The 12,728-nt window shown below is 46.0% G+C and overlaps 1 protein-coding gene across 1 annotated transcript in view; it reads right to left on the bottom strand.

The window, feature by feature from the left end:
• The window catches only part of LOC119102943 (organic cation transporter protein), a 39,248-nt gene that overhangs the window by 1,214 nt on the left and 25,306 nt on the right, over positions 1 to 12,728 (bottom strand). Inside the window, exon 5 of the mRNA XM_037226391.1 lies at positions 9,836 to 9,944. Within this exon, the coding sequence (XP_037082286.1) occupies positions 9,836 to 9,944 (109 nt within the window). The remainder of the gene's footprint in view (positions 1 to 9,835; positions 9,945 to 12,728) is intronic.

Genomic DNA, 12,728 nt, shown 5'->3' with positions numbered 1-12,728 from the left:
TGTGGCAGCCACACAAATTTCTCTCAATTGTGATGTATTTTGATGTTCTTGCAAAGGAAGCTCCTTGACCAGGCAGTTTTGCCCTATCTTTTGGTCTTGGCATGCCCTACCCAAGGCTTCTTGCCGGAAAGACAGGAACACTCACTATTACTTGCTCACACTCAGGCTTTACGCTCTGTTATGCCTTTAGCAGCTGTTGCATGCTGTTTAGGCTTGCCACTGCAGCAATTCGTCTTTCAATACGTAGCAGTCCTAATGTCAGTGTTATAATCTGCGGCACAAATGCTTGCGTTGATTGCATTGCCAAACTCATCAGGGACCCATCAAAATTAAGCTCCGTCGTACATTTGTTGTTGGCTTTGAGAAACTCACGCAAGATTGTTTGTGTATATTTGTGTCATAGATTGTACATTTTTTGTGCACTTTTTCAGTGGCGTAGATTGTAGTTGCAAGCTGCATACTTTTGCTTTCAGAAACTGGATTATACGATTATACGCAAAAAAATGTACAATTTATGCCAAAAATATAAGTTGTGTTTTAGGAAACTGGCTGCAAGTGTTCTACAGTTCCTCATCTATTTTGGACAAAGACAGCTTCCATACACATTTAACGTGGATAAGACATTAGCATTGGCCTTATTCCTCGGAGAAAAATTTGGAGAATAGAGACACAGTTGGGTTGATATTTCAGCAAGATGTCTATCCAAGCAATAGCAGAAGTGGTATTTAAGAATTGCAATAAGAAGTGCTATTGTTTCGATAGAGGCATGTTGCCGAAATATCGACCCATATATCTGTTAATCAAAATTTAACACATATTGTAGGCAAATTTAAATCTTCAACAACAAATCGTGTCCTACAAGCATAGCCTCTTGAGTTGTATTACCATGAACCCCCGTTGGGACTTTGTTTTAAAGGGAGCGCACGGTGAAATGCGGTGTTATAACCAAAAAAACTGCGGAAATTGCGAGAAAACCCGCAATTTGATAGTCCTGCGGGTTGTAAAAGTGTGGGATCACACTTATTTGACAGCGTGAATAAGGCGCTTGAGGTGGGTGTGATGACTGGTGGTGTGTGCCAGTAGTTTGTATTTATCTTGATGTGATGGTGAATGTGCGTGCGAGGTTTGTGCTTCTGAGAGAGGACATTGTTTTGGTATTCTTCAAATCCCAATAAAATGTGCTATATTGATACCGGCTTCTAAGGCTTGTGTTTGAGCATGACAAGGTAGTGATGTCGGCAAACTGAAAGAAACACCAGCACCCATGCTGCAGGAGTGTTCAAAGGCAATTTGCTTTTGCATTATGATCTTGCTAACATTTTAAATCTGTTAAGGTATTACAACATGTAACTAATCCATTGCACACCATCGTCTTAGCCAATCATCTAGGTAGTGCGGACAAGCCAGCACCGCTCATAAATGCACATGGTTGGTACAAGCTCGCGTGATGCTTCTTCCTAAACAAATCTTGTATGCAGGCAAGCGGCAAGGACACGTGCCCGGATTTGAGTCTAATTTACAGAACAGCATTTTCTACGGGATGAGTATGATATCCTGGACCACAGGCATGTTTTTCGGGCTGTGTTTTCCCGCTGCTCACGACGTTCCGGGAGACTGATATGGTGTACGTGCATCTACCTACGTACTCGTGGTTTACATTCTTATGCCATTGAAAAATAAATGAAGAAAAAAATGAGCTGCGTTATACCTACAGCTCATGATGTCACGTGACACGAGTTATGGTCTTCGTTTCCTATCACTAGGGAACTTGATAATGGCGGAAGACCACCTTTCCCAGCAGGCTTCCTCAAGAAACTTTTGCAAGAAGGTCAAAGTAATTCATGAGCAAACCGCATTCACACATGTCCACACTAAGTTGCTAATGGGGCCGGAAAAAGGCATGAACTGACTCAACGTTTTCGGCTACCGGCGTTATCTGTCTAACAAACATCCCAAAATAGGGTCCATCGGTGCAACCACTGGCGGACACCATTTTGACACGATTTACACGGCAATGGTTTCTCCTAGACTTGAAACGCGCGTTCCGTGAGTGTTATGACACCCTCACCATTAGACACTGAGAACGTATGTAGAGCATTAACGTTATGACAAAGGATGGGAAGATTCGACTCCAATATGATTATGAGCTCCCGAATTATGAGACGTTCCTCCGTCTTTGTTACGGGTGCCAACGCCGGACCTTGTATTACATTTGCAGCCCACCTCTTCAATTTACCTTCCGACCGTCTGCCATGAAGTCTCCAATTTCAATGCGTGACGTTGCGATGCGTTTGGAAACGACCGCAGGGTGTTCTAAATTATTCCTGAACAAAATGCCTTGTAGGTGGGTCCACTTCAAGTCAATAGCATGGCCATTGATGGGCATAATCGTAGTTTTTACCTTTTGGCCGTCAGCCTTACACACCCATTTCAAACGTGCCAATTTACTTTCAATCGATGCAACCATCAGCACATCATTTTAAGAAAGCGTTTGGTATGAAGAGACCGTGCTGGCGGCCGAAGCATAAAGAGGTGTGTTTAAGCCTCTCACCGGCCCTATTGGTAGCTCTTGTTGTATTGAGTGCTTGTTGACTACCGACACCCACTTCTCTGAGCATTGTTAAATTGATTTCAACACTATTCAATATTTCAGCATCATTCAACTCTGAATTAATTATTTCTGGCCTTGATATATGCTTACAACTACCCATGACATTATGAAAGGTGCATGGATGTTAATGTACCCATTGGTATAGTAGAAGCATGTAGCATATATATATATATATATATATATATATATATATATATATATATATATATATGTATATATATATATATATATATATATATATATATAATATACATATCTACATATATAGGTATATCTCTGGGTAGTGTTATTTTTGACGACAGACAGACGAATGTCGCAGAACTTGCACGCTTGCTTCGCTGTGCGTTGGTGCGATAAGGGTTGGAGTTTTGTAGGTGATCGGTGAAAATGGTGTTCTCATGTTGTTCTGGACGTAACACGGACTAAACGCCTCTGTATGCCCCATCACACATCACGCTAATGATCTTGGCAATGTTGCTGTTGCTGTCTTTATGAACAGGAAAGGCCAGACAAGACTTAACTTGATGGCTGTTGCTGGCCCACGCCGTCAATTCCTGGCGAGTGCAGCACACGCCACCGGGAGAGTTCATGACGCCCGCGTGTTGCGTACCTCAGGTCTCCCGGAGTTGTGAGTATATACAACAAAAGTCAGTACATACGGACAGCTATAAATATTCTATACGTTAGTAATGATCGCAGCGAAGACGCCACCCCATGCATTCAAAATATGCCGTGTCTTTTTGTATGTCACCTGTGTGTGTCATGCGTTCTGGGGGAACATTTCTGCATATTCGTATCCGTATCGGATGCGCCAACCGCTATGTATTGCTAATACCTAAACATGGTCCGCACGTGACTTAAAAAAACGATGACATCGTTTCCGTTTTGCGAACGGCCAACCGATGCCAGATGGGCTGCTTCTGGCGGACATCTCCTACCCCTGCCTTCCCCGGTTGATGTTACACCAGTCGCTTCAGCTTCACCGGCAGCATACGCCGAGAGAGGTATTCTTTGGATTTTGATATCCATGTGGCATGCTGTGTTTCGGTTTGCTGCTTTGCACGCTGGCAATCGGAACAATCACGTAATAAAACCGCCAGCGCAAGCATTCTCCCGATCGTCACCTGTTTTGTCTGCAACTCGTCAGAATCGTGGCCACGTCACTGCCACTGCCTGTAAATGCTTTCTAAGTTTACTAATGAGAGCAGCAACGAAGCATCGTCGTTATTCACGTATGTTCGTTCATAGGTCTTAGTCTCTTAAGCAAACGCGTCTACATTATAACCGGTATTGTGCAATCGAAGTGCAAATGCCATTGTCTCTCCCCTAGCTAAACAGCGTTCATTCAAGAACACGCGTCAGGTCGAGAAATGCTTCCGAACGTTAAAGATGCACTTCCCAGCTTTAGGCGGAGTCGGGTCAAAGCCGGTATTTGGCCGTCTCCGGGCGTCCGTGGCCGTCCCGGGGACCTCGATGCTCCGAGAAAAATAACGAAGGGCCTCGACATCCAGGGCAGTGCATACATAGCAGAATTCGAACCGGTGACAGGTAGCACTGGGGGATGACGTCCAGTAGGCGGGCCTCCTCGAGGCATGTTCCTAATGGAAATCAAGTGTGCGCTTCGATCCTCACCCCCACTGCCATCAAACTCTCCATGATGTCTCAGGCATGCTCCAAGCGTGGCGCGACACGTGTTGTTTAGCGGGCGGCTTTGACCGTGTCCTTAGAAGTAAATTGTATTGAATTTTGTTACTAGCTTGATATCAGACTGATTGTTCTTTCTTAACTACATCCTCGTCCTGATGTGGGGGGGGGGCGACGGTCACGCCCCCCCCCCCCTCCATCTAAGATTTTCTAAGGATACCCGGTCCTGCATATTGTGCAGTCGCGCGCTCATTGCAAGACGATCCTTTGGCCGGCGGGGTCAGCGGGCGGCAACCGTTGATTTCGCGGACCGCGCGTGAACGGTTGACGCTTTTACGTTAACGGAAATGTTTCACATTTGAGATATTGAAGCAGGCTGAGGAAACGAGCTCACTTATTCGCGCTCACGAGCGCCAGATATGAGCACTTTAATAATACTATTTGTCTTGGATTTTATCGCTGCATGGCCTATGGAGTGACAGTATTTGAATGACGTTATTATGGCGTCATGAAAACCAAGGTGACTTTCAAATATTCTCCCCACTGTGGCGGGCGTGTAGCTCAGAACCTAGAGCGACTCATGTCTTAAGACGGGCAGAATCGTGGATAGCGCCGGATGCGTCTTCGAGATGATTTTTCAGCTCAAAACCCCATATAAACGTGGAACACTCCCCTTTAATTGTGTCTAGTTGGGGGCGCTTGAAGGAAGTCGTCAATGGAAGGGAATTTATAAAAACCAAAGATATCAATCGATGTAAACAGAAGTTTTCTGCAATCCTACGTACACAATAAAAAATTCCGACTCGACTAGACACACTATTTAACGAAGCCCGCCACGATAAATATGGGGTCAAACAAATATGTCCCAATGCTATTGTACTTATCACTATACAAGGAGCATGCCTCGTTATGATCCATGTCACTACGCGGCATGGTTCCGGACAAATGAGTATGCAGAGCTGAAAATTTCGACTTTCTGGGAAATTTGACCTCAGCCTTGTTAAAGTGGAGCCTATTAACAACATGAGACTTCTTGCCAATTGCAAGATCTCGTTAAGGACAACCCATTGCTTTTTCGCGAGGTTCCAAGTTGCTTTCCCTGCAGACGGCATTTCCCCTCCCATACTTTCTCTAGTCCGCGTTATGAAAACCGGTGAATCAGCGTAGGGGTTAAGATTGCTTGGCACCGTCCTTCATATTTATTTTACATATGCTGGTGAACAATTGCAGTAAGATCATGAACAAAAATATCTGGTACAGCATAATGACACACTTTCTTAGCAGAATCCATAAATTGGTAGAAACTCACCCAGCGAGCCAAATTGCCCTTTACACGCTAACTAGCAAGCAAAGATAGGGTCGGCTGTGACACTTGTCATGCATAATGCAGTAGTGTCGATTCAAATCATTTGCTGGGGGCCTACCAAACTCTCATGAACCCCTCAATGCCGGTTCCCCAGAACCCACAAAACTGGTACTTACAAAGATTGCTCACTAAGATTACAAACGGACATGAGGAATAAGCTTACGATAATACGAAGCCTGTCTTCTCTGGGCTTTATTCATGGGCCATGACCATAATGCTGCTCAAAAAAGCCGTGTGAATAAAATAAAAATGGAATGGGCATTGCTTGTAATGAAAATCAAGCAGACTTAATCTGTTCGCAACCACATTTCGAGGAGGGAAGGTTGTGAGACTTATGGCTTGCCGACTATCCCACTAATCATGTATATAAAGTGACATTCCTGCCATTATGCCACCACCAGACAAGCCTTATCGATTTTCACCTCTCCCCTCATCATCCATGAAAGTGACACTTCTGCCATTATGTCACCACCAGACGAACTTTATCCATTTCTACTATCAGTGCACGCCGCGAACAAAACAGGTTGCCTGTCTTCACAACTGCAATTAATGTATAGTGATTACACTATGGGTTCCATCAGGACATTATTTCATTTTATGTGAGCAACAACCACTATAAAATGCATCGCATTTCAATCCATACAAATGGCAAGCTCAGAAGTGAAAAGAAAATTTGTATATGGATAAGCACCGCAGAACCACTCACTTCAACAGCTTTCTTGTTACAGAAGGGGTACTATAATCAGCGGGGACAAATGGCCGGAATTGTTCTCAGAGAAAACTAAATGCCAATCTTCTACTGAACTCCTATGACAATCGGGCCGTAAGCCCACAAAACCTCCTGCTCTCTAAAGTAAACCTACCTGTAAACCTGTATCTCCTCCACCACCCCCATCTCTTTCGTAATTGCGTACATATTCTACATCACCTCACTCCCTGCCAATCTTAGTCTTAAGCAGAAGTAAACACATAGAAATGGTATTGTCATAAAAACCAGTGGAACAGTGATTCAGTGAACCAGCATAATACCAGTGTTTTATTATCATGATAAGAGGTCAGTTTTATTTTAAAAAATACCGTCAATGGAGGCAATTTTTTAAAGATTTTCCTCCTCCGAATTTTATAAAGCTTGGGGCAAAAAGTTCTCCTCCACAAAATAATCCGCTGTCGGGAGCGATTTTCCTCCGCCGAGGTTTGTAAATAAAACGCGCGGCGAGAAGCGTGGAAGAAAATGCATAGGGATTGTCGAGCAAACGCTGAAAAAAATCAGCCCCACAATTGCCTTTTTCATATCGCATTAGATCGTGGGTGACGCTGGTCTTCAGTGGTATATGCATTGATTGGCTGCCGACGGGTCGTGGTCCGGGAACCGTGCGTGTTGTGTTATTTAACTGTTATCTGGGTTGTTTGTTGTAGTTTAATTCAGAATTTGTGCCTGCTGTTTTCACTGTTATACATTTATTGTTCACCTTAGCGTGCGTACTTTGAAGTTCAGCGACCTCCACGCAGCTTGGAAGGATGGCCTCTCAAACTAATGGTGACCATAAAAGGGTGCGCCGCCGGCGAGTTTTAGGCCCCTTGTAAATCTGGAGTGGCAAGTTTGAGAAGACTTCAGGTAAGATCTCAAATGATAGTGGAAGACCAATATGCACTTCTGTGTTTTGAGCAGTGATCTAGAATCGCTTTTGGACGAGTGTGGGAGTGAATAATTCTACCCCAAAAAGGTCATACAGGAAAGAACAATTCAATTCACAAAATGTGGAACTTATGGGCCAATGCGAGATGCCTCAGCAAACAAAGGCGCACGTTTCAATTTCAGTTGGACGTAATGTCATTAACCTGACAAAACTGTCTTATTTTTTGACATGTGGGGTCATAAAATGAGACGGCATGCATTCAAGCATTGTAAATTCATAACAGTGTGATGAGCATCAAAAACTATGTAACACCAACAATTTGATGCTGCACCTTGCACTTTCCTTCTGCAGACTTCTTAACACAAAACGAAGCAAAGGAGTTAAACAACAAAATAAGTTTCTGCGTAACTTGCCTTATCGCTATTCAAGCGTCAATGCTGAGGTTCGAATCATACGCCGTGCTACGAAGTTAACTTTTGTGTACATTGATGCATACGCTTTTGTTTTGTTTTTTGTTTTTGTTTTTCCAACCCTTAAGCTCATTTGTTTAAAGCGCCTGTCTCCCGATCCACCAAGCCACCCACCCGTAGCAGCTGTCGCGCTAAAGATCAGGTTATGTCACAGGGCATGTCGGACCATGCCGAGCATCACGCAACGTCAAACTCCGATCACCAGAAGCCGCCAGTGATCTGAAATTTCACGACCGGATGGAGGGCCATGGTTAATGCAGCAAACCCCCTTTGCTTGGAATCTTATCTCAGAAACATGTCGGAAAAGAATCTGGATTTGATCTCAGGAACGTTAAACTCCGCAACCTTTAACTCCATTCGATGTTTGTTTCCAACGTTTTCTGTCATATGCTTCGTTCAGTATTACCGCTATGCAGATTTGGGCCGAAGATTGAAGGTCTTTTAGAAAGCAGAAGGGACGCTAAACGGTGCTCGCGACATAAGCCCTTTGCCCGCGACTATCCGGCCCTGAAATGATTGACCAACGCCAGAATTTTCTGACGCAAGCATAGCATTGCGTGATGCGCGTTACGACCCGTGTAACCCTTCGACGTCATCTCGCGTTAGGCGCGGCTGCATTGTTGTGTGATGTTTCTGATGCATCTACCCGTCATGTCGCAAACTTCAATGCCAAAGTGACTGAAATGCGCTCCCCGGTATATCTGACCCCATGTTTGCGGGCGTGCAGCTCAGAAACTAGAGAAGCTTAGGTCTTTAAGAAGGGCAGGATTGCGAACTGCACCGATAGGTCCTCAAGAGCAACATTTCAGGTCAAGATCTCATCTAAATGTGAAATATTCTCTTTAAGTGTACACATTCTTTAGTCACACTCAACCAGACGCCGTAGCGTTGCGCACACCTCTCATTGCCCCAGAGATGTACGTTCACACCTGCAGAGACAGGTCATACAAAACGCATTCGGCGGACGATGACGGACGGTTTCAGGTTGCGTGACGGAACGCACATCCCGATCCGAGCGCTGAAGTCGCAAAGGCCCTCTACGTGAACCGCAAAGGCTCCACGTCAGTTAACTGCATGGCAGTTGCCGGACGTCACCGGAGCATCTACGCGGCCGTGACGCATTGCGCTGGTCGGGTCCATGACGCTCGAGTGCTGCGGACATCTGGCCTCGTCGAAATGTTAGTTATACAATTGAAGGACTAAAAGGCAAGAGCATTTCTCAAATGTAATATGCTTTCCCACTACAGAACACAACATAAATGAAACAGCGTATGAAATATCAGGCAATGACTTTGGCCACCAGACCAATGTGTGCAGCAGCCCAACTAACTAGCAAACTGGTTGTAAATTGCCTCGTCCGGAACTTTAAGGTATGCTTCCAAGCGGTCAATCCAAAAACGAAATTTCACTGTTCAGCTCCACATTACATCAAGGACCAGCGCGTATCATGGGGTCTTGCTCGGCGACAGCGCCTACCCAGTGATGCCGTGGCTGCTGACCCCAGTAGCGGCACTTGCATGTCCCGAGGAGCAGGCGTAAGATGGTAGCAAGAACCCAATGCGTCTGTGTTTACAAAAACGCTTGCGTCCGCGACAAAACGTATTTGCTCACAGCGAGGGGTGGGGCTCCAAAATCTAGGCAAACAATTGCGTTAGTGCGGGACTCCAGGCCATTTTCACAATATTAAAAAGACGATGGTCGGAGGAAACCATTTCGTAACCAATGGGGAAGTTCGGATCAAATAGGTTAGCCAAGGTCAAGTGTGTCTGACTGGGCAAATCACATTACTTCGCTGTATCCTAGACGCTATTGAAAGTAATAATGGACTGGCAGAGACCCTCTGCAAATTTGATGTGATTCTGTTCCGAATTGGTGATGCATGATGGGGCATTCAGGAGCAATTGTGCGTGCTTGCGTCTTGAATGTCAAGTTACATCGATTACATCAAGTTAAAGTTTCTTCTTTGGTTAAATATTCCTTGCGTTCAATTCGTGGAGTAGGGTGATATAGTGGTTGGCGAGCACGGCCATGTTTTCATGTCCATTTCTATTGGCAGGTACAACCAAGCACACTCGCGCACGAGGGTCGTTGTCGAAAACGCCTTCGCCAACGCCATTTTGGGGAATGGCTCGGCGGTGAAGGCACGCAAGAGGCCGCGGTAGGCGGTGACGACCAGGTAGCCGCCTTCGGTGAGGGCGGTGCAGCGGAGCGGCGTGCTGAACAGGAGCGCCGCAACGCCGTCATCCGGCAATTCCGCTAGTTCCGTGTCCATGTCCATGTCTGCCGTTCAACCTTGTTTCTTTGATAATAAATCCATCAATGAACCGGTACTAGTTTCATATCACAGAAATGGCGAAGCACGCCAGGCACAGCTCAGTTGTGTTTTGCATAGCCGGGGACAAAAAAACGCACCTCGAGCAAACTGGGTGAATGGGCATCTCAACATCAGAATCAAATGCTATCACAAGGGTGATTTTCCTGTTTCTGGGCACAAGGTAATGCCCAGATGCTCCAGGAGCTGAGTGGTCAAACAGATCTTGACCTCAGCCCGCTCTTCTGCCGTGCGCTCCTCGTCAGGTATGCTGAGTAGCCGCCGGTCCTCTCGGGTAAAGCGTGCCGGTCGAGCTCGGATGAGGCGGACACTGCGTGTTGAGAGGACGCCGACGGCGAGGAGCTGGCTGTCAACGTGTTAGCCTGAACTAGCACCGGGGGCTGAAGCTCGTTACAAATCACAAATTTTAGCACCGGATCCAAGAGAAGATCATGTGTACTGCTATCTGTTGTACTCCCAGTATCCCATGACGACACGGTTCTGCCGCCTGCGACGTTGGTCGTGGCCGCTTCGCCCTCTTGACCTGAAGTACATTGATTGCTCGAAAGCAACGGCTATGCAACAATAACCAAAGATGACAGAGGTGAAGCACGGAAAAGAAATAGCGACTCATCAATGGCTCCATTCGACACGTAATCGTCCCGCTGACAACAATGAAGAGAAACACAATTCTTGCTCAACGGGGATATTCCACATCACAAAATATTGGAACAAGCATCAGATATTAGGGAAAAGCACACCATTGGTATAAGATAGGTACATTTGTAAGTGAAAATAATACTGTTTAGTACATTCGCTCCTCAATACGTCATTGTTTAAATGACAGTTCACTGCATGACAGTACAGGTATTTGTCACCATTGTAGCCAGTAATACTAACCGATGACATCCAGTATGACCTCATCCAGGTCATTTAGTTGGACGTCGGCGCCGCCCCCCCATGCCCGTCCGACATCTTTTCGCCATCTTGTCTAGGGGAAAGATAGAAACGCGATGCAAGGTCGGCATTTGGCTGCTAAACACTAAGTAAGTGCAGAAGTGCCTGTGCACATAGTTGAAAAGCTTGACGTTTCGATCAGTTTGACAAGTTGATTTGGCGTACAGTTACTTGGCCTACAGAGAAACCACGTTTATAATCCTCATAAAATCATTACGAGAGATCTAGGACAAATGTGATAGGGAAAGACGAATGATCTTTTGCGAATACACTGCTCTAAGTTGAAGTAAACACGTCAGGACTGAAACGAGTTGATAAGTAGGGCATAAACATCAGGCGGCAGCGCAGGTGTTGCCTGCCTGTGGTTTTTTGTACAGCATTGTTTACATAGTTTTTTCTTAAGTTGTTGAATTTTTTCATGAAGGCTTGCATAAGCCTATTGAAGTGGCGATCGCCACGACTTCCGCCCGCGCTGAAGTGCGCCTCTGTGCGCCATCAGCGCCCTTCAATTTACCGTACAGTTGCTGGAAAACAAGAGCTGTTTTGTTAAATGCCGCTTACCGTTCCAGTCACTGAGTTTTAACATGGCATTGTTGATGACAGGCACAGGAAAGAAATTGGCGTTTGGTCAAAATTAGCGCTTGTCCCCCTACCCCCCCCCCCCTCATCCACTCACCTTTCGTAGCCAAGTCGTGCCCTCGGGAGGCGCATTAAGAATCAACAAACCTGGCAGTCACTAATTAGCATAACGGATTCCCATGCATTCAGTACGGACCTTACATCCGGCTCTGTGTGGCAGCACCCCTGAATCACGGTGGATCACAAAGGAAATGGCGACTAACCTTCCCGACACCTGGTCTGGGTGAATGCAAACCACATATTGACCTTTGCCGTACATGTTGCCAGAACTTTCCTCAACAGGTGGGGTAAATGTTCAGTATTTTCGCAACTCCCGCAAATGTGGACCCAATCCTTGTGACATCGCGTAATATCTCGCCAAAATGCTGTTGGCCGGTGGTCGGTCGCCCTGGCTATATTCCTATTCTTTCCTTAAGGACTATCCAACCATCAGACAACATGACGGGTCAGGCGGAGCTAGAATGGGAAAAAACACTGTCATTTTGGGACGTCTTTGGTTAAGCACATATGGCGCTCCTTGAAGCGAAACAAAGCCAAGTCGTGTTGTCCATTGAATGGACCGCGATCGTGTACACCCATCCCCAATTAGGAGCCCGTGCGCTCATTTGAGAAAGTTTCGCTTCACTTCATCACCGCTGCATGTCGCTGTCAATGATGTCGTGTCAAGTACGTGGTGCGTGCTGCCCGTGAAATTCCTGTTGGCAAATTCCAGCGACGAGGACGCCCTCGACGAGCTCGACCGTGTCGTCCTCGACATCATCGGGAAGTAAAGTTATTTTTGCGTATATACTGTGTTCTGTGTACTCGGTTGTTGTTTGTCCAACCAGCCCTAGCACTCCGTCGTGCAGCCGAAAATAGTAGTTGACATCGGCCAATTTCTGGCACCAGGGCGGCGCAGCAGAGGGTGGTTAGTGGAAGGAAGGGTATGTTTCCGCCCCCGCACATGTTTTGGGAGACCCCCTTTTCCCCGAACTAAATGCATTGCAGCTGCCGCAGCTAACCGAAACTTGGATTGAAAAGGCCCCCATAACTGAGCTAGACGGCATTAAATTGGGCTCTCAATACACTTTTATACATCAGAAGGCCCCTTCCT

This window comes from Pollicipes pollicipes, unplaced genomic scaffold (genome assembly GCF_011947565.3).
Source record: "Pollicipes pollicipes isolate AB1234 unplaced genomic scaffold, Ppol_2.1 Scaffold_5724;HRSCAF=6776_pilon_pilon_pilon, whole genome shotgun sequence".
NCBI lineage: Eukaryota > Metazoa > Arthropoda > Thecostraca > Pollicipedomorpha > Pollicipedidae > Pollicipes > Pollicipes pollicipes.
The sequence above is the reverse complement of the archived record's forward strand: the minus strand, read 5'-3'. Positions and strand labels throughout refer to the sequence as shown.